Here is a 21625-nt window from a genome sequence, read left to right on the forward strand (position 1 = left end):
CGTAAAAAATCTCTCTATGAGAAAATTATTCATTGTGTGGGTAAGGGTTTTGTTTTATCTACAACATGAAATTACTTTTTATTTTTATTTCTACATAGATAACATTATGAGATACATATTTGTTTGGTAAAAATATTAAAATTTTCATGGTTATTGATTTTGATACATAGTTTTATGATGAGGTGGAAGAATGTTGTTATTAATTGCACCTTTCACCATTAGCTATTATTTGTATGTTTCCTAATATGTTTATCAAAATATAGCTATCGTTGTATTAAGAATCAATTTAAGAATAAACTTTTGTTTTCTTATTGATATTGTTTCATAATCAAAATTATTGTAATAGAAGTTAATTTTTAAACACGTTAGAGGAGTTGTTACGTACACTCATAATATCATGCCTAACATGATCAACTTCTTATTATCTTTATTGTTTTTGTTGTGTAGACTCAATGATATAATTTTTCTTTATTTCTTTTCCTATTGATGAAATATTACGGATAAAAGTTAGATTAATAATAATAGAGTTCGTAACGAGTATTCACAAGATGTTAAGGTTTCATTAATTTTGCATTAGAAAAGGGTTGCTTGGGATGGAAAGATTCTCTGTCCATGCAAATTATGTTGTAATTTTTGTTATATGAATCATGAAACTATATATAAAAGAAATTTAACATGCTACATAAAAAATCTATGCTATGAGCCTTTCGACCTTACTTAACATGTTTTAAGATGCTTGATGTGATGGCGACATGCACTAATATGGGGTTCTTATCATTTAAAAAATATTTTATATGAATCGAAATATTATTCAATTTTTTTTGTTTTTTTCTACTGAACTTTGAACTTTGATTGAAGGTGAATATTTTCTTTATCCATCTTTGGGAGGAAATACAAATTTTTTATTTAAAATTTTATTTTTTTTATTACTTACATAAAATAATCTTTTCATTTTTTTTTTACTTTTCTCGCTTTACAAAAAAAAAATATATCTATACTATTTTTCTTATTTTTTCTATATGTTTATAATTTAAAGAGTATTTTGGTATTATTGGAAAAAGGAGTCATTATGTGGTGCTTTGCAAAACAAAGAAAAATAAAACTACTCATAATCTTATTAAATATGATGATAAATTAATATAACGAAATATATTACATTCTTCGAGTATTCATACAAATTTCCTATTGTGATGTAATAATATATTTGTCTATAATAAATAAACAAATAATAGTGTTGTATTTGGTCAATAATGAGTATAAATGAAACAATGTGAAGGTTGTCAGCCACATCAACCATAGCGACAAACAACATCAGTCAAAGGACCGGCGGAGGTGGATTTCTTTGATAACTGTGCATATCATCATCATCATCATAATCATCGTCATCATCATGCCAGTTGTGATAAAAGAGAGATTTTTAAGCGGCCTTTGTCGACGACGGGAAGGAGTGCGAGTGGGAAAGCATCGGATGCTCTCCTTGGCTTTGCTTTCCAGATAATCTCGTTGGGGTTCGGCCTCATCCCCCCCCCCCCTCTCCTCCTCCTCCTCTATAAGAATTCGCGACAGCCTCCGTCGGCGATCGACACCAAAACCCCTCGTCGATGGCGGACCTGCTGGCGCCCGAGCAGATCGCGGAGTTCAAGGAGGCCTTCAGCCTCTTCGACAAGGACGGGAACGGTCAGCCCTCCCCCATTCCACTTCTCTTGCTTCTGTCGACCTCTCTTTTTCTCGTTTACGATTCGCTTCGAGTATTGAAGTAGGGTTTTTGCTGCTATGCTTGATTGACGTGGTCGTCTAGGTGATTCCCTTTGCTGCTTTTGCTAGGAATTCATTGGCCTTAAACTTCTCCTTTTTTTTTTCTTTTTGTTTGGGTTTTTCGATCTAAAGAATTATCTTTTAATTTCTTGCTCTTTTACCGTATAATTAGACTGGGCGTCATCATCTCTTTTGTTCAACAAGCTTCATGCTTTCTAGCGGGCTATAACTTGTACCCATGATATTTATTGGAACTCCATCCTAAATTATGTACAATAATTCCTTGTGGTTGTGGTCTGTTCTTGTCATCAGCATATCTTGACAAGAAGATTTATGGTGGCCGTTCTCTCACCGAAATGATTACTGAAATAAATGGCCTCCTTTGAATCCATATCTACAAGTTCAGGTTCGATGGAATTAACCTTAAGAACCTACTGACTCTGAAAGTAATGTATTTTTTAAGAAAATTCAAGATTTTGAATGTTTTGGTCGGGACATTAGTCTAGAAAGCGAGTAATACGCATGAGGGAACCCATTTCTTCCCAGTTTGCGCTGAACTAATGATGGTAAGATTGGAACTTCTTCTCTTTTGGCCAATCCAGCTATTTTTAAGGCTGACATTGGTTTTGGCCCAGACTTAGCCAGAACTTGAAACTGTGACGGAAGGTCTTTCGGAGATTCATGTTAGTAGAGGAACTTCAAACATTAAACAAATATTGGTCAGTTAAGTTAGAAGTTAAAAATATTTCTGAATTTTGTTTAGGTTTGATATCCCTACAATTTGTTTCCATAAAATAGGGATGGCTGTCCTTGTAATTTTTATAATATACATTTTCACCTTTTTTGGTCAGTTTCCATTGTCTACATATTTTTCTCAAGCTCTCTATTTTTACTGTATTAGCATATGATTTGAGTCTACTTTTGTTTGTACGAAACTAAGTTAATGAAATGTTAGGTGTGTTTTACTATTCTAAATACTTGTACCGATTTAGCTGATGAAGTTGCTATGTAAATCATTCCCATCCTTTTGATTTATTGAATATCTATTAATTTTTCCACACTTAGCCTATGATTTTTAAGGTTTTTTGTCTTTGCACAAAAATTATGTTAGTATTTTCTCATTTGTTGGATATCATAAAATTCTCATTGTAGTTACCTTCTCAACAATAGAGTGTATGTTCTTCATTTGGTTTCTCCTAATAAAGAAATATGGTTACCCTCCTCAAAATTAGAGTATTTGCTTAAATTTCCTGAGTATATGTTCTTCATTTGGTTTCTCTTAATAAAAAAATATGGTTACCCTCTTCAAAATTGGAGTATTTGCTTAAGTTTCCATCTCAAATATGTTGCATCATTTTTTTTTTTTTTGAACTTTTGGTCATTGTTGCAAATTGCACTATCAATTATAAACCTCTTGTATCTTCTGGATGAAATGTCATTAGGTCACATCACAACTAAGGAGCTTGGAAATGTGATGCGAACACTGGGACAGAATCCTACAGAGGCAGAGCTACAGGATATGATCAATGAGGTGGATGCCGATAGGAGTGGAACCATTGATTTTAAAGAGTTCCTTAACCTGATGGCACACAAGATGAATGCTGGCTCAGAGGAGGAGCTTAAGGAGGCTTTTCGGGTATTTGACAAGGATCAGAATGGGTTCATTTCTGCTGTTGAGCTTCGCAATGTATTGGTCAATCTTGGAGAGAAACTGACTGATGAGGAGATTAATGAGATGATGCATGAGGCTGATACCAATAATGATGGCCAAATCGATTATAAGGAGTTCATAAAAGTCATGAATGCAAAGTAAGGAAAATTCCTGCAAATGTTTTTCTCTAAAGAATCAATACTTTCATGGCTTTTCATATAAGTAGTATTGTGAGAAAAGGCAACAATTTGTTGGTTTGGTGATTGTTTTATTTTGAACTGGCTTCCTAGAAATTTGTTCTTTCTGTTAAGATTCTTCAGGTTTCAGATTTTTCCCTTTCGAACCTCTGGATACCAAGATTTGCGACCTCTTTTTTTCGTAGTTTTGAATCTCAGAGTCGACTTTCACTATTTATTTACAAAATAAATGTCCAAACCAATCATAATCATATTAATAAGTAAGGCTTACTTCATCCCTATCTATATCGGTTTGGGCCACATCCAAAACCTGGACTACTGCAAAAACCTGCATTATTTAAGTCCTCATGTTGCAAATTGACTAAAAGTATATCTGCTGTGTGTATTTGCTTTTTCTTTTTCATGCTTATTTTGCTATTCACTTGTAATATTAAAATGCCTTGGAATATATCCTGTACCATAGGTCATAATGTCATTCTGTTCTTCCAGCTTTGTTTAGTTGAAACTTGAAGAAATCTCCAAAGGGTGCCTTGTAATATTTCCTACCCAATCAAACACGTGAAAATAATGAAGTAACTTCCATTGATCCTTCCTATGTTTTACTTTACACTCCACAAGTGCTCTTGTTCTCAAAATCTCAGGATTTGCATTACTTTGTGTCTAACTACTAGTTCTTATTGCATCATGTGGCAAGCTAAATTTGTTAGATTAGTTTTCTGTTTTCATTGTGACTGTACTTGTGGGATGAAGGATTTATTGCCTTTTGCATGCAAGCATTTCTTTTGTTTCTTTAGGTGTTCATCATTTCATTTAAGTATCTTCGCTAACTAGATGCTCTTGTGGCAGATCCTAGGAAACCCATTGTCTTTTCAACTCCAATGCTCTGCGTTTATTTTGCTGGCTATTAATTTGCAGCCTATATTATTCTGCATAACTGCTTGATACTGCCTTCTTTGGCATTAGGGCTGAGTCTTTTATCTATAATGTAGGTCCACTCAAATTGAAACATAGATGAAAGTAGCAGACCTCTGCCTCTTGGCCCAGCTCGATTTGACTCAGTTTCTAGGGTTCTATAAGCTTCATTGGTCAACAATTCTTCATATGCCAAATTTAGTTTTTGTTTGTAGACAATACTGCCCAATACTTTTGTTCATTGGAACCCATTTTAAAGCCACACAATTCCAATGCTTCCAAAAACTATTTCTGTTTTAATGGTGCTGAATACTCTGATCATAAGTTGGCTGCTTGTGGCTTGCAAGATGAGTGATGTTACTCTCTGGTGTTGCTTTGGTTACTGTCTGCTCTATTGTCATGGCTAATATTACCGTCTTAAACTTGCTGTTGCAACTCTTGCATCGTTTCCTTGTGCACTAGTCTATAGGCTGTGCTTAAAGAAACTACATGGTCAATTGGGAGGTTTCATGATGGGAACTTCTGATTGTTTATAAAGGTGTCAGCTAGCTTAGCTGGTAAAGATCTTGATAGTTTATCGTAAGGTTCTAAGCTCGAATTCCACCTTTATCATTTACCCTTTGCAAAAAAAAAAAAATTGATTATTTATTGTCTATATAATTGGTTAATAGTGCAACCATCTTATTTGTCATTTTTAAGAGATGGCATCATTTAAAGAATCCATATGATTAAAGCAATACTAGAGCTCTGATTGTGATTGGAATGTGGACTTTTTTTTTTGCAGACGAAGACCAGGTGAGGGGAGTGATAGCAAGAAGGCTGAGACCAGTCCTCGTCACTCGAAGCACAGCGGCGACGATCCTCCATCAAAGTGCAGCCAAGTCTGCTCGAACTGCACTGTTCTCTAATCGACCTGTGTGGGGCATCCTTACTGGAGACATGGAATGAGTGAGTGACATGGTGTTATGTTCTGTATGTATTTAACATTGCTTGGTACCATAAATGAATTCCTCTTCCCTGTGAGTAGACATATTTACTGTATCACACTATAAAAGCCATATTGTTTATATCATATGTATTTGCAAATATTTTCATCTGATTCTGCTTCTTCCTTCTTGTTGTACTGAAGGTGTTATTGGTGTTCACTTTCAATAAGCTTATTTATCTCAATTCAAACATATTTCATCTTCCTCTGACTTTGAATTGGCAGAAATATCATGCACTGGGGTATTTAGAGTAGTAGTATGATCCACAAATGCTAAAACATCATTCATTCTATCTTGCATGATTATTCATGAAAAAAAATCATGCTAAAATTTTTAAAAATAAAATGAATATTTTGCATGGTATATATTATTTGAGGACCCCTCCACCCAGGCCTCACATTGATGTCTTATCCATGATGCTGAGGGGCCTCACTTTGAACCCATTTCTTCCATTAATACTAAGAGAAGTTGTAAACAAGATTATCATACACTCAACTCAGTCCAAAAATGTGAAAACTTCTGAGATGTGTGCAAACCATTACCAAACAATTTGAGCTCCAAAGAGTCAGACTACTGTGGTCACATAAGTAAATTGAGCACCAAAATGCAAAAAGGATAGAGTTTTACTATTCACAGACCCATTTGACTATTGAAACCCTCATATCTCTTTTTTAAAATAATAAAATATTATTTTACTATCTATAGTCTTGATATTATTGATTTTATCTTTTTTTTTTCTTCTTCATGACCCCTTCTTTTATCCTTGATGTCGATGTCGCTCGTCACCTCTTGCTCGTCGTTGTTGATACCGCTCGTTACGAAGAAGAAAAAGAAAAAGAATAAAGAAGAATATTTATATTTATTTATAAAAAAAATAATTAAAAAATATTAAAAAATTAAAAATATGAATATAAATAGTAAATATAGAGTTGCAAATATTAATATCAAAAAAAAAAATAGTCACCTACTCGAAAGATAGTAAGACAGTTGTCAACCAGCATGAATGTGATCCAAACAAAAAAGAAATGACTTCCAAAGAACACATCACAGTCTTGTGGGATCATTCACAATTAGTTCCTTGCATTTAAATTGAGCAAACCCAAAAGATGTTGTCTTCTTCGTCTGCAAAAAGACACGGCATCATCTTCAACAAAGTCATGGGCTCTACAATTTGAAATCTCCAAAGAAATAGGAGATTTCAAATGACAAGTTTTTTCCTTCTTCTATTCATAATCACATTTTAAAAATAAACTTATTATTTAAAACTCCTCTCTTACTATTTATAATATTTTTTAAAAATACTAATAATAATTTACTATTCATAGCCCTTCTAATTTTATTTTTGTTATTTTTTTCGTTGTTTTTCTTCCCCATGGCTCTCCGCTTGGATTCTCTCCATCGCCCACGTACCCTATGACCCTCATCACTATTGTTATTGACTTTCTGTATTGTCCATTGTCGTTGATCATCACTCATGGTCTTGCCCTCACCACTTACTATCGTCGGCCGCCGGTCTGAACCTGCCCACTTGTTATGAATCTTCCACTAACGTCATCACTATCGAATTTGCTACTTGTAAAAGAGGAGGAAGTCATTATCGTCAATCGTTAGTCCCAACTTGCTCGCTTATCGTTAATCTTCTATTAATATTGTCATCGATTTTGTCGATTGTCGAAGGGGAGGAAGCTATTATCGCTAATCATCGCCTTAGCTTTCTCGACTATCGATAATCTTTCGTTGACATCATTTTCATCGACCATGTTGGCTACGGAAGAGGAAGAAGTCATTGTCATTGATCATTAATCCCAACCTATCTATCTACCATCAATCTTTTGCTGACATCATCGTTGCCAACTCTACTATTTGCAGAAGAGGAGGAAGAAGATGAGAAGTGGAAGATGATGACAATGATGAAAAGGAGGAGGAAGAAGAAGAGAAGAAACAAGTAAAGAAGAAGATCAAAAGGAGGAGAAGAAAATAGTCACAACAATCAATGTTCTTACGGATGGTTGGTCGACAAACGAAATGAGTTATATAAAATAATATAATTGAGGAGTCTGGAAAAAATAAAGATGTCATTGGTAATATAGGAAATGTATTTAGTATAATTATATTTTTATCTGTTTAATGATTATATGAAGAAGTAATGGATTGTTAACAACAAATAGCAACACTAAAAAAAGAAAGAAAAAAAAGAGAGAAATACTTTCTATTTATTAAATAAAAAAAATAACAATATTGAGAAACTTTTGTATTATGGGAATCGGTCAATAACAAAGTATAAATAGTACGGCGAGAAAGTTATCGTCCACATCATAAACAATGACGAAGAAACTGTCAAAGGAGCAGTAGAGGTGGATGCTTTAATAACTGTGCATCGTCGTCGCCATCATGGCCAGATGATAAAAGAGAGATTTTTAAGCCGGCTTTGTCGACGACGGGGAGGAGTGCGAGTGGGAGAGCATGGGATGCTCTCCTTGGCTTTGCATTCCAGATAATCTCGTGGGGGTTCGGCCTCATCCCCCCCTCCCCTCCTCCTCCTCTTCCTCCTCCTCCTCCTTCTCCTCCTCTATAAGAATTCGCGCCAGCCTCCGTCCGCGATCGGCACCCAAACTCCTCGTCGATGGCGGAGCTGCTGACGCGCGAGCAGATCGCGGAGTTCAAGGAGGCCTTCAGCCTCTTCGACAAGGATGGGAACGGTCGGCCCTCTCGCCCCCCCTCCCCCACATTCCCCTTCTCTTGCTTCGATCGACCTCTCTCTCTTTCTCGTTTACGATTCGATTCGAGGATTGAATTAGGGTTTTTGTTGCTCTGCTTGATTGACCTGGTCGTCGTCTCGGTTCTCGCTCGCTGGTGATTTCCTTTTCTACTTTTGCTACGAATTCATTCTCCTTTTTCTTTTTGTTTGGATTTTGGATTCAAAGAATTATCTTTTAATTTCCTGCCCTTTTACCATATAATTAGATTGGGCGCCATCATCTCTTCTGTTGAGCAAGCTTCATTCTTTCTAGTGGGCTATGACTTCTACCGATCATAATGTCGTAGATAAGATGATATTTATTGGAATTCCATCCTAAATTTTGTACAATAATTCCTTGTGGTTGTGGTCTGTTCTTGTCATCAGCACATCTGGACAAGAAGTGTTGTGGTCTCCGATCTCGCACCCAAATGATTACTGAAATCAATGGCCTCCTTATATAATCCATATTTACAAGTTCAAGGTCAATGGAAGTAGCCTAAGAACCCACTGACTCTGAAAATAATGTAATTTTCAAGAAAATTCATGATTTTGAGTAGGTTTTCGTGGGGACATCATCAGCCCAAAAGGCTGAGTAATATGCATGAGGAAACCCACTACTTCCATCAGTTTTGCGCTGAACTTGATGATGATAAGATTGGAACTTCTTCTGTTTTGGCCAATCCAGCTAATGTCAAGTCTGACATTGGTTTTGGCTCAGACTTAGCCAGAACTTAAAACTGTGATGGAAGGTGTTTAGGAGATTCATGTCTGTAGAGAAACTTAAAACATTAAAAAAAAAAAATTTGTCAGTTAAGTTACAAGTTAAAATTATTTGTTAATTTTGTTTAGGTTTGATATTACTACTATTTGTTTCCACAAAATAGGGATGATGGGTGTCCTTGTAACTCTGGTAATATACATTTTCAATTATTTTGGTTAGTTTCTTCCATTGTCTATATATTTTTCTCAAGCTCTCCATTTTGTACCCTATTAGCATATGATCTGAGTCTACTTTTGTTTGTACAAAATTAAGTTAATAAAATCTTGGGTGTGTTTTACCAATGTAAATACTCGTACCGATTTAGGTGAGGAAATTCCTAGGTAAATAATTTCCGTCCCTTTTATTTAATGAAATATCTATTAAATTTTTTTTCCAAGTTTAGGCTATGATTTGTAAGGTTTTCGGTCATTGCACAAAAAATTATGTTAGTATTTCTCATTTGTTGGATATCGTAAAATGCTCGTTATAGCTACCTTCTCGACAGTAGAGTGTATGTTCTTCATTTGATTCCTCTTAATAAAGAAATATGGTGACCCTCCTCAAAATTAGAGTATTTGCTTCAATTTCCTTCTCGAGTATGTTGCATTTTTTTAAAAGAACTTTTTGGTCGTCGTTGCAAATTGTACTACCATATATAAACCTATCGTATATTCTGGATGAAATATCGTTAGGTCACATCACAACTAAGGAGCTTGAAAATGTGCTGCGTACACGGGGGCAGAATCCTACAGAGGCAGAGCTAGAGGAGATGATAAATGAGGTGGATGCCGATAAAAGTGGAACGATTGATTTTCCAGAGTTCCTTAACCTGATGGCACGCAAGATGCATGCTGACTCAGAGGAGGAGCTTAAGGAGGCCTTTCGGGTATTTGACAAGGATCAGAATGGGTTCATTTCTGCTGCTGAGCTTCACGATGTAATGGTCAATCTTGGAGAGCAACTGACTGATGAGGAGGTCAATGAGATGATGCGTGAGGCTGATTCCAATAGTGATGGCCAAATCGATTATAAGGAGTTCGTCAAAGTCATGATTGCCAAGTAAGGAAATTCCTGCAAATGGTTTTCTTATAAGAATCAATACTTTCATGGCTTTTCGTGGCAGATAAGTAGTATTGTGAGAAAAAGGCAACAATTTTTTGGTTTTGTTGACTGTTTTACTTTGTATCGTCTTCCTAAAAATTTGTTCTTTCTGTTCTTGTTCTTCAGGCTTCAGATTTTTCCCTTTGAAACCTTTGGATGCCAAGATTTCCGACCTCTTACTTTCATAGTTTTGAATCCCAGAGTTGACTGTCGCTATATATTTGCAAAATAGATATTAGAACCAATCCTAATCATATTAATATAAGTAAGGCTTGCTTCATCCCTATTTGAACTGGTTTGGGCCACATCCAAAACCCGGACTGCTGCGAAACCTGAATTATCTAAGACTTGCCACAAATTGACCAAAAATATATCTAATGTATGTATTTTGCCTTTTTCTTTTTCATGCTTATTTTTCTATTCACTCATAACAATATCATTCTTTTCTGGAACTGGAAATATGTTCTTCCTGCTTGGTTTAGTTAAAACTTGAAGAAATCTCCAAAGGTAGCCCCCTTGTAGCATTTCTTTCCCAATCAAACACATGAAAATAATCAAGTAACTTCACTTATGTTTTGCGTTACCCTCCACAAGTGCTCTTGTTCTCAAAATCTCAGGATGTGCATTATTACTTTTAGCTTTCTGTTTTTATCGTTACAGTACTTGTTGGATGAAGGATTTATTGCCTTTTGCATGCAAGCATTTCTTTTGTTTCTTTAGGGGTTCATCATTTCATCTTAGTATATCTTTGCTAACTAGATGCTCTAGTGGCAGATCTTAGGACTTGGTTGGCCTTTTCGACTCCGTTGCCCTGGGTATACTTTGCTGGTTATTAATTTGCAGCCTAAATATTCTGCATAACCACACACTTGTTTGTACGTCAAACTTAGTTTATGTCTGTAGATAATACTGCCCAATACTTTTGCTGATCGGAACCAATGCTTCCATAAACTATTTCTACCTTAATGGTGCTGAATTCTCTGATCTTACTTAAGTTTGCTGCTTGTGACTTGCAAGATGATCATATTACCATGGTTACTGTCAGCTCTAAATTTTGATTGTTGGTTGTCTGTTTGACTAGACTGGTTAATAATGCAATCCATCTTATTTGTCATTTATTAGAGAGATGGCATCATTTAAAGAACCTATAGGATTTAAATAAAGCAAGCAAAGCTCTGATTGTTGTGATTTGCAATCTTCTGCAGACGAAGACAAGAGGAGGGGAATGATAGCAGGAAGGCCGAGACCAGTCCTCGTCAGTCGAAGCACGGTGACGACCGCCCTTCACCATCAAAGTGCGGCCAATTCTGCTCGAGCTGCACCATCCTCTGATCGACCTGCGTAGGACGTGGAACGAGTGACATCATGGGGGGTGGGGGGGGTGTTTTGTTCTATATGTATGTATCATTGCTTGGTATTCAACCGAGTGTTAGGCCTGAGGCATGTGTGCAACAGTCGAGATGCATTATTCCTCTCTCCATAAGGTCAATCCTAATTAATGTGGTGGTCATGCGAGTAAAATGAGCTCAAAAATCCATAAAGTAACCTCCAACCGAAGATATAACACAGTTCTAAAGATATTGTTGTCGACGCAAATCAATTGCTTCAGCCCATGATGACATATGCTGATATAACACAGTCGGCAAGCTATATTTCTCTCTATCTGTGAGGGCAAAAACCAGTGTGTTGTGATTCACATGAACATTCGGCAAGCTATATTCCTCGTATTTAAATTGAGCAGACCCAAAGATACTCTGTCTTCTTCCACATCACATGGACTCTGCAGAGCATTTATCCTCCACAACATGACACAGTGCATCATCTTCTACGATTTAACCCAACCCCACATGTGCCCCCCGACAAATGGGAATCAATTCTGGTGACTCCTTTTACATGGAGGCTGTTGTGATTCACCCACACAGCATTATAAAGAATGCCAACAGATACAATGGTATAATCTCGCTTCTCATTTCTTGAGCTACTAAACAATTAAAAGTGCAACAAACCTAAAACTACATAAGAACAAGGAGGAGGGAAAATTCTAAAAGAGAGAGCTTTGAAGAAGTTTACAAGCTCACACTAATCTGCGAGTCAGAAAAAGAGCAGCTTTTAGTCATCTTCTCCAGGGGCAGCCTTGGAAGAGCCAGAGCCCGCCTTCTTGGGGAGGAGAAGGTTGTGGATGTTGGGCATCACACCACCGCTGGCAATAGTGACCTCCCCCAATAGCTTGGAAAGTTCTTCATCGTTCCTCACCGCAAGTTGGATGTGCCTGGGGACAATCCTGGTCTTCTTGTTGTCCCTGGCTGCATTCCCAGCAAGCTCCAACACCTATTCACCAAGAGCATAATATTTAGATCTTGAGAGGAGTAACACCACAGTAAAACCAATAAATTAAAGTCGAAAAGAAGGAAATCAGTGAAATAACCCCAAAGCAACACGACCTAGATCCACAAATTACCCAAAATCACGAAAAGATACTAATAGATTTCCAGAACACCAAATTGGAGCCCTATAAAACCAAGACCAAAACCAGATCGAAGAACATTAACCCTAAAGTTAGTAGAAACGACAGAAAACATCGATTTCAACGACGAATCAATAGAAACACCTGAATCAAGTAGAAGAGAAAATAACAGATAAAAAGGGGGGGAAATCCACACCTCAGCGGCGAGGTACTCGAGGACGGCGGCGAGGTAGACAGGGGCGCCGGCGCCGACGCGCTCGGCGTACTTGCCGGCCTTGAGGAACCGGGCGATCCTACCGACGGGAAACTGGAGCCCGGCCTTGCTGCTCCTAGAAACGGACTTCTTCGCCGCGGCAGAACCGATCGCCTTCCCCCTCCCGGCCATGGCGACTATTGCCTTTAGGGTTTCGGAATCAGTGGGAAAGGAAACGCGGCCGTGGCAAGCGATAACGTTGTCGATTGGAGGCGGGCTTCGCTTCCTATTTATAGGCCCGAAGGGAGATGGAGATTGGCAGCCAGAGGTAGCACACGGATCGTGAATCCTATCCGTCGGATGTGCATCATATGGACGGATGGATCTTTTTGATTAAGTAACACGAAGAAACGGGAAACGATTATGAGGTTATTTACATATTGGTCCTCCTAATTTAGATTATTAACTATTTAGTTCATATATTATCCCTAATTGAAAGTGTCAATTATGTCCACGGGATTAAATATTTAATAACCTCACATTAGGTTATGAGGTTAGATTCCGAAATTAAGATTTATATAATTAAGAAAACCATCCAATTGTAATGACTTCAGATTCGAATCACAAATCAAGTAAAAAAAAGAAAAATCATATAATTAATAGATCATTTGGCTAAAAGAATTAAGATTTAGCATATACCTTGGCAACATGTATTACTTTTTATTACCAATAAATAAACATATAATTAAATAAGTGTTCCTATCATTTCAGTGATTTGAAGTATCATCTCACTGTTAATTAAAACTCCAAAACGATTGTGGTTTTATAAATATTTGGGTTATTTAAGTTTTTTGGTTTTTTATTATACTTAACAACTAATAATCACAATTAAGTTATACTTGAGCTAGGATGATATTTAAAAAATATATATTAATATTTTGGATTTTTTCAAAACTCCCATTTTATTTTTTACATAATATTTTTAATTTAAAAAATTTTCATCTTTTTTATAAGATCTATCTATTTGAAAATACTATAAATGAGCTAAATAAACCTCAAACCTTAACTACAAATATGAAAAAATGATACTGTAATATTTTATAAGCAATAATAATTAAATAGACAATATGATATCACTTACAATACTTTTCAATAACGTTTATAATATTATCAATATCTTAATAAAAATATATAAATATTATTTAAAAATACTATAAATAAACCAAATAAAAATATTATAGTAGTTAAAAATAATAAAAAATATTTGATAGGAAAACTTTTGAGGGGTATTTTAGGTATTTTAATTATAGGTACTGTTTAAAAAAATAAAAAAGGGAGTACTTTTGAAAAATACTTAAGATATGGGTATGTTCTTGGAAAATCGTCCATTGAGCTTCTCATGATAAATATTATAGCAATAGAATTAGTGTATGTGACCAATCTTAATATTTGGAGCGAAATATGAGACATATTACAATTTATAATAGTAAGTAAATATGATTTTTTTTTCAAAAAATACAAATAGGTCTAAAAATTATATTATATATATATTATATCATGTAATCCATGACCGTCGTGGAAATCCAATTGGATTTCGCCACGTCATCGGCATTCCATTGCCTTCAAAGCCGAGCTACCTAACCCGCAAGACGACGAAGTAACATCGGGAAAAAAGAGCCACATTTTGGCCCAACGGCAGGTCGATATCAGTCATCCCCCGGTCTCCCAGCCGTCGTCGAAATCTGGGTCTCTGGCGACAGGTCGGAGATTGGGCTCCTTCGAGAACCCTAGTTACTTCTTGGATTGCTCCCTGATCGACGAAATCCCCAACGATGGGGGTGATTTCGCGGCGAACGATGGCGGAGGGTTCTGTTTGTCCCCTCAGGGCTTCAATCCCTCTTCCACTGTCCGGTAATTCGAACTGGAATCTCGGTTGTAGCTCGATTTTCTTTGGTTGATTAGATCGGGTGATGCTTGGTTTTATGGTTGGTGCTGCAATGATGAGTGAACATTTCTGAGAGAACCATATTTTAGTTGTTTGTTAGGAATTACTAATGTAGGAAAGAATATTTTTGAATAATTTACAATTGTTTATGAAAGTAGATTGGTGTTTTAGTTATAATTTGTATTGATTGGTAACAAGGTTGATGATTTGGTCCATTTGGTGCCTATTTTTCTGTCTTGTGTAGGATAATATGCTGCTTTGCTAGGATCTGAAGTTTGCCTCCATCATCTGAACATAGAATTGTGAGGCAAATTATGTTTTTTCAGTAGCAAATTGAATGCATATCAGATCTATTTGCAGCTTATTCTTTTTTCTTAATGCACTTTTGATTGACAATACATTTGACAATCAGTGGTCTAGGATAAAGATTATAGTTTAAAATTCTTTCCAGCTGCCTTCTATGACTTACAAATTTAGAAATCAGCCTGATTGGAGAAAATTTTGCTCTTTATGCTTCCACTCGCCAATTCTGCTCACTGTTAACTCTTGTCCATTACCAGTCATAAACTACAATTGAAATAAATAAGGGCAAACTGCTATGATGCATTTGTCTCACATAGGTGAACCTAGGCATTCCCCAACTCAAATTAGAGGAATAGCAGCAGTGGTAGAAGAGCCAACCACTGCAAACCAGGGTTGAGGCCCCCTCCTTATTCGAACAAGCGACTGGTATGTCTTCTGATTTCGATGAGGGTTCGGTGACGTTCACCAAGTATCAGACAGGGGAACTAAACCCATAATTGTCTTGATTGGCTTTCTCAGGTCCTGTTTGCATTTAGACAAAGATTGATGACATAACACGGCCATTTTTATTCTGATGGGGCCCTGAGCCTTCCACTGATGCACTATGCAGTGCTCACCTTCTGCTGACACTTGCACAGTTTTAGCATGGTGATATGCTATGTATTTTTTAATAATTTAATTTACTAATAAAAGATTCTTTAGGCTAATTTTGTCCTTCCATCAGCATGCTTTGGAGCCAAAAGTTGTTGCACATTATCTGATCTTGAATTTCAATATTAGTAAATCATCCAAAAAGTTCCAGGACAAGTGACCTTATTTTGATGCTACGTGTACCAATGGCAGTTGCACTTTCTGTCACATGTATATGACTTGGCAGAGTCCTGTACCGACTGTTATTTCTGACTGAATCTTGCATTTGTTCTGCTTTTTGTCAGTTTCTTATCTTGCGTCATCTTGACACACTTGAAGACTTGTTTATTTAGATATATCTTTTGATCTTGTAATTGTTTTTGTACAATTTCTTACTTATGAATCTCTTTTGCTAGTGTGGATATTGATAGCTCTTTTGTAAATTCTGAGAGTCTCAAGCAACTAGGCTCGGCAAAGCGGTTTGAGTCCTTTTGATTAGGGATTCTTATAATAGTACTTTAAATAAATCCTTTTGTAATTGCAGAACATTTATGAGTTGCAGTGTCAGATCAGAATCCTGCAGTAGACCTGCCTCAAAAGCCTGAAGGGAGAAGATGAGAAGGGAAAAGTTAAATGATAGGTAAATATATTCATCAGTACATGATTAGTTCTTGTGACTTATCAACCTCCAGCAACATGTCTTTAGAGTTTTCACATTTTCACAATTAAAGGTTCATGGAACTGAGCTCTCTCCTTGATCCTGGGAAGCCACCAATGACTGACAAAAGCAGCTATTTTAAGTGGTGCTGCTCGTTTGGTTTCTCAGTTGCATGATGAGGCACAAAAGCTAAAAGATTCAAATGAAAGCCTCCAGGAAAAGATAAAAGAATTGAAGGTGAGATTTCTTTTCATGTTGCACATTCTCTACGAGTGTAGAGTTGTTGATAGTTCTTTTCATGTTTGTTCCTTTATGATCTGGAAATATCGATAATTTATCATTTGTTTGCTTAATAATCTTTAATCTTTTATAGTTCTATTTTATTTTATTTTATTTTAGTGTTTTTTTAATTTGAAATGATAATTAAATACTATAAATTTCCCTGATAAGGATAGTAGCTAAATGTTGTGCTATTTCTAAATTCGAATTTAAATGGTTAAAGAATATTATTTAAAAGCTTCTTGGAGTTCTAATATAAGTATAGCATTGTTGACACGTTAGGTGTCGCGAACCATCTCGGATCAAGCATCTAAGCCTGTAGTAAGTCTAGTGTTGGATATTAGAGGGATACGGATGTAATGATAAAAATCTCTTCGTTGCTTCGGAAGACTCGTGCCGTTGTTAGGGATCCTCGAGCAACATATCGGGATGAGAGGGCAATATATCGAGTCGATGCTGATGTGAATGCAACGTTCAACCAATATATCGAGCTAAAGGGTGCTTGTCAGGATGTGACATACCATCGGATTGTTTGCATGTCAGACCCTCTCTTATCAATCATAAATTAGCAAAATTGGAGAGTATACTTTGCAAAATAGCAATCTACGAAATATAAATAATTGAAGTTTCAGTAATATTCTATTTTTTATTTCAAATTATAAGACTTCTCAATAGAAATGTTAGGCTGTGAGAGAGTTTTATATCACCCAAAAAATTTTCTATAAGGCGACAAGGAAACCAACATGTGGCAGCTTGACTTGAAAGACCTACTGCATTTGATGTTATTTTCTTGTTTTAGGCTATATATTTTTGCTCTGGGTTAATTCATCGTATTTTAATGTTTTTCTCATTTATATAAGTTCATGTTCATCTTTCAAGATGTTTTTGCTTACCTGGGGAACAACAGATCTTCACACCAAGTCCTTCATCACCTTTGTGTTCATCAAGACCTACGTCTCTTTGCAGGCTGAGAAGAATGAGCTTCGCGATGAGAAGCAGAAGCTAAAGGCAGAGAAGGAGAGTCTGGAGCAGCAAGTAAAACTCTTGAATGCACGACCAAGCTATCTCCCTCACCCACCTTTTGCACCAAACCTCTTCCCAACCCAAAGCCAGGCAGCTGGCCACAAGCTCATGGTCCCCATCATGGGTTTCCCTATGTGGCAATTCATGGCACCCACAGACGTCGATACATCGCAGGATGCGGATAAATGCCCGCCCGTTGCTTGAGCAGCTAGCTGTGGTTTCATGTGTAGTTTCTTAAGATAGGTTTTGTCGATCTCATTTGCTTCAAACGACGGTTATTTAACCGAATGTAATTCTAGTTCTCCTCATGGATGTGGGGTATCACTGTCCATGCCTCCTTGTTCAATTGTATATCATGAATAAGATCTCATCTCTGTAAATTACATTAACGAAGGTCATGCGATACATTTCGCCATGCCAGTATGAAATACATGAAATTTCCTGAACCTTTGTTGTTATGCTGCTTAATTTGATGTGCCATTCTGGGAGAAAATGGTACATATACAAATGGATGTGCCGCAAACGTAATCTACATGAAAACCCTTTTCATTCTTTTGGAACATCAATCTTTTTTTTTAATAATTATTAATATCCATTATTACATTAGACACGTACAAGACTCGAACCAACTTGAGACTCGTTGCTACCCATCAAGTCCTCTTAACAGACACTAAAAATCGATCACTTGTGTATCGATACACTAACCATCAACCGAGATGGAACATCGATTCTTATTTTGTTTGTTCTCTCTTGATCCAACACCCAGGAAGAAGAAAGACTCTGTAGCCACCATTTTCCATGTTTCAGCAGGTCTGCACAAGACATGAAATCACGATAAGCTCCTCTTCATAACAGTATCAGATTCAAACAATGCTGCCGGAATATTATGTTCCCCAAACCAAAAGCTGTCATAAACAGAGCATGCATGGAAGCAGCGTATGATGCAGCAGCAGCAGTAGCAGCTGAATTCCAAGCAATTTGAGGAGAGTGAGAGGTAGAATGGTGTTTACAAAAGAAGAGAAAGCATTTTTTTACAAGAGCTATTTCTTGAGAACCGAAAAATCAATCAAGAGGGACAAAAAAACAGAGACAACTTTCCAAACTAGATTTTCTTTGACAAAAAGAAAAGGTTAAACTAAGGTTAGGAGAATGTGTTCTAAAAGAGGACAAAGTACTTCTTCTTTTTTTTTCCTCAAGCCTTGCTATCAAAAGGATCACTCAAAGAAAATTTTTGTTTTTGAATTTATGTTTCATAAAAAGAAATATTTATAGAAGCCAAAGAAAAAAAGAAGGAAGCATTTATTTTCTAGAGCTGTTCCTTGAAAACTAAGTCCAAAAATTAATATAAAATATAAAAAAAATCACAATCATTCACAATTTGTTTTTGGAAACTAAAAATTATGTTCCCTGACAGATACAAATTAATCATCGGTTTTGTTCTTCGGGTGGAAGCATTTTCTTCTTCTCTGCCACCTTAATCTCAAGAAACTACAGAGTTACCAAGTATTTTCTTGTTCTTTCTTTCCGGCATTGTTTTCAAGATCTGTTTCTAAAAACGAAAACCGAGAATCAAAATAAAATATGTTTTGGGAACGGAAACAAACCGGCCTTTGTTTTTGTTTTTGTTTTGTGGTGAAAGCATCCGGACGCACTTTACCTGCATCAGAACCCCACTATGTCATCCCAATTCCGCCGAGGGACAGCACCAGCAGCAGCGGCGCCACGGCGATCCACATCACGGTCTTGGCCACGGCGGCGCGGCCGACGCGGTCGCCGGACACCCAGACAGCGAGCCCCAGTAGCCCAACCCCGAAGAGGAAGAGCACGAGCAGCGCGAGGTAGTAGGCCACCGGCAGCAGCTGGTGCGACGCGAGGTGGGCGGGTGGTCTCACGGCTGCGCCGATGCAGAAGGACGTCACGGTCATTCCCTCGAACACGAGCTTGCGGAGCAGCTCCGGCCCCGCCGCGCCAGCGATCGCGTCGGCCGCGTCCTCGCCGCCATCGCCTCCCCCGGCAGCGGCAGCGGCATCGATGAAAAGGCGTTGGCCTCCGCCGCCGTCTGCCCCGGTCGTGTCGAGCGTCGCAACAGCAGCCTCCAGGCCGCCTGCGTCATTGGCGTAGTAGGCCACCGGCAGCAGCTGGTGCGACGCGAGGTGGGCGGGTGGTCTCACCGCGGCGCCGATGGAGAAGGACGTCACGGTCATTCCCTCGAACACGAGCTTGCGGAGCAGCTCCGGCCCGGCTGCGCCAGCGATCGCGTCGGCCGCGTCCTCGCCGCCATCGCCGCCCCCGGCAGCGGCATCGATGACAAGGCGTTGAACTCCGCCGCCGTCTGCCCCGGTCGTGTCGGGCGTCGCAACAGCTGCCTCCAGGCCGCCTGCGTCATTGGCGAAGCCGCCGTTGCCGTCAGTTGCTCCGTTCATGGGTGCCTACGCACTCTCGGGGAAAGCAACCCAGAGACAGCAGAGCTGAGATCGACGCTAATCGTGTGTGCTTATATAGGCAGATAAAGTTGACTCTAAACAGAAAGTAAAGCGTAGAGATGGAAAGAAAAAAGGTGGGCCTTAGAATGTCGGAGAATCTGTCGTGGCGGTCGCGTCGGCCCCAAAGGAAAAGCAAACAGTCGGTGGGAGGCAAAAAGATGGGAAGACGCATGTCAGAAAGTATGTGGTGGCGGTAAGTGTTGGCTCTAAAGAGAAACAAAAGTAGCTGACAACGATATTTTGCGAGCGTTGCTCCAAAAAAAAAAAAAAAAATATATATATATATATATATATATATATATATATATATATATATTTTAAAACATTTATTGAATATTACGTAATAAATTTATTTTTAAAAAATATTTTTAATACTTTTTATGTAAAATATAGTTTATTGAATATTTATTCTAAAGAGAAAGTAAGCAGATGGAATTTTTATTTTTTTTCTAAAATAATATTCTTAATTAAAAAATTTTCACCACACCAAAAATACTGTAAATAATATAAATAGACTCCTAATATCAACCAAACTAATTACAAGCCCAAAAATATGATATTATAATGCTTTATGAACAATAATAAACAAAGAGATATTATTTGATGTCACTTATAGTATTTATTTAATAATATTTTTAATACATCAATAAAACACAAAGCAGTATAACAATTGAAAACTGTACGAGTATTTTCTAGGATTAGAGAGCGAGAGAGAGAGGGGTGTGAGGAGGAGACCTTCCCCGCAGCATGGACGGATAGGAAGGCTGTCGTGAACGCGGCGGGGAAGTCTCAGATAGCGATTGTGGTTTGGTTTTGCCTGTATATTAAACGAGATCCGAAACATTTGCTTATATTCCGCTTTTGTGCCTCGGGCACTTCGAATTTGACTGATAGTAGATGACATTTGAGAGTGTCAGATGATAAACAACCACGTAATGGACGACAAAGTATGGAAGCAGGCCAAAGTTGACTGCTTCATTTGATCGCCACGTTCAAACAAAAGCATTCACTCACTAAAGAAACTCTCTCCTTTATCAGAGCCTCACATTAGTCCATCGATCTTACCGTGAACGAACTATATTTTATATTATAATTCTAAAGGAATCCATCATTGCCGACATAAGACATGACATCAGAATATATATATATATATATATATATAATGACATCAGCTATCACAGACTCCCACCTGAAACAGTAACCAAAACATCAGCTATCTCGTCGAACGTTCGAACAATGGGGAAAGGAAACTCATCTTTCTGAAAGAATTATATGTGTATATATATATATATATATATATTCTTAATTAATTCAAATTTCAAGTGTTAAGCTGAACCATTTACCATACACACGAGGGAAAACGTTAAAAATATATATTAATAGATCATATCTTATTTATTAGTTTAAGCTTTTAGATATGAATATATTAGGTTTTAAATCAACTTGACAGGATAATTTAAATTCATCCCAAAGAGCAACTGTTGAATACTCGTTGCCACTTATCTAACATAACATGCAACTTTTTGTTATCAGATACACAAGTAT

At 37.3% G+C, this 21625-nt stretch overlaps 4 protein-coding genes and 1 pseudogene across 6 annotated transcripts; 3 read left to right on the forward strand and 2 right to left on the reverse strand.

The window, feature by feature from the left end:
• The first annotated feature begins 1438 nt into the window (after positions 1 to 1438).
• LOC135596423 (calmodulin-2-like) lies at positions 1439 to 5611 on the forward strand. Of its 2 annotated transcripts, XM_065088476.1 has the most exons (3): positions 1439 to 1677; positions 3198 to 3564; positions 5300 to 5611. In XM_065088476.1, exons 1-3 carry the CDS (start codon positions 1602 to 1604, stop codon positions 5421 to 5423), a joined length of 567 nt encoding a protein of 188 aa, XP_064944548.1. In that variant the 5' UTR covers positions 1439 to 1601; the 3' UTR covers positions 5424 to 5611. The 2 variants fall into 2 exon arrangements, with proteins under 2 accessions (XP_064944548.1, XP_064944551.1); XM_065088479.1 differs by lacking the exon at positions 5300 to 5611 and having other exon boundaries at positions 1460 to 1677; positions 3198 to 3568.
• Positions 5612 to 7954: 2343 nt separating this feature from the next.
• On the forward strand, positions 7955 to 11623 carry LOC135596417 (calmodulin-like). 2 transcript variants are annotated; one of them, XM_065088468.1, is made up of 3 exons: positions 7955 to 8200; positions 9694 to 10060; positions 11308 to 11623. In XM_065088468.1, the coding sequence occupies exons 1-3, from the start codon at positions 8125 to 8127 to the stop codon at positions 11432 to 11434; spliced, it is 570 nt and encodes a 189-aa protein (XP_064944540.1). In that variant the 5' UTR covers positions 7955 to 8124; the 3' UTR covers positions 11435 to 11623. The 2 variants fall into 2 exon arrangements, with proteins under 2 accessions (XP_064944540.1, XP_064944544.1); XM_065088472.1 differs by lacking the exon at positions 11308 to 11623 and having other exon boundaries at positions 7985 to 8200; positions 9694 to 10064.
• A 423-nt stretch (positions 11624 to 12046) lies between these two features.
• On the reverse strand, positions 12047 to 13017 carry LOC135596433 (probable histone H2A.2). Its single transcript, XM_065088483.1, has 2 exons — positions 12763 to 13017; positions 12047 to 12430 (listed from the first exon to the last, which is right to left on the reverse strand). The coding sequence occupies exons 1-2, from the start codon at positions 12949 to 12951 to the stop codon at positions 12212 to 12214; spliced, it is 408 nt and encodes a 135-aa protein (XP_064944555.1). The 5' UTR covers positions 12952 to 13017; the 3' UTR covers positions 12047 to 12211.
• Positions 13018 to 14430: 1413 nt separating this feature from the next.
• On the forward strand, positions 14431 to 18043 carry LOC135596403 (transcription factor ILR3-like; annotated as a pseudogene).
• A 229-nt stretch (positions 18044 to 18272) lies between these two features.
• Positions 18273 to 20075, reverse strand: LOC135596410 (uncharacterized). Its single transcript, XM_065088464.1, has 2 exons — positions 19255 to 20075; positions 18273 to 18409 (listed from the first exon to the last, which is right to left on the reverse strand). Exon 1 carries the CDS (start codon positions 20018 to 20020, stop codon positions 19271 to 19273), a length of 750 nt encoding a protein of 249 aa, XP_064944536.1. The 5' UTR covers positions 20021 to 20075; the 3' UTR covers positions 18273 to 18409; positions 19255 to 19270.
• Between the last annotated feature and the right edge of the window lie 1550 nt (positions 20076 to 21625).

Source organism: Musa acuminata, chromosome BXJ1-2 (assembly GCF_036884655.1).
Source record: "Musa acuminata AAA Group cultivar baxijiao chromosome BXJ1-2, Cavendish_Baxijiao_AAA, whole genome shotgun sequence".
Classification (NCBI taxonomy): Eukaryota; Viridiplantae; Streptophyta; class Magnoliopsida; order Zingiberales; family Musaceae; genus Musa; species Musa acuminata.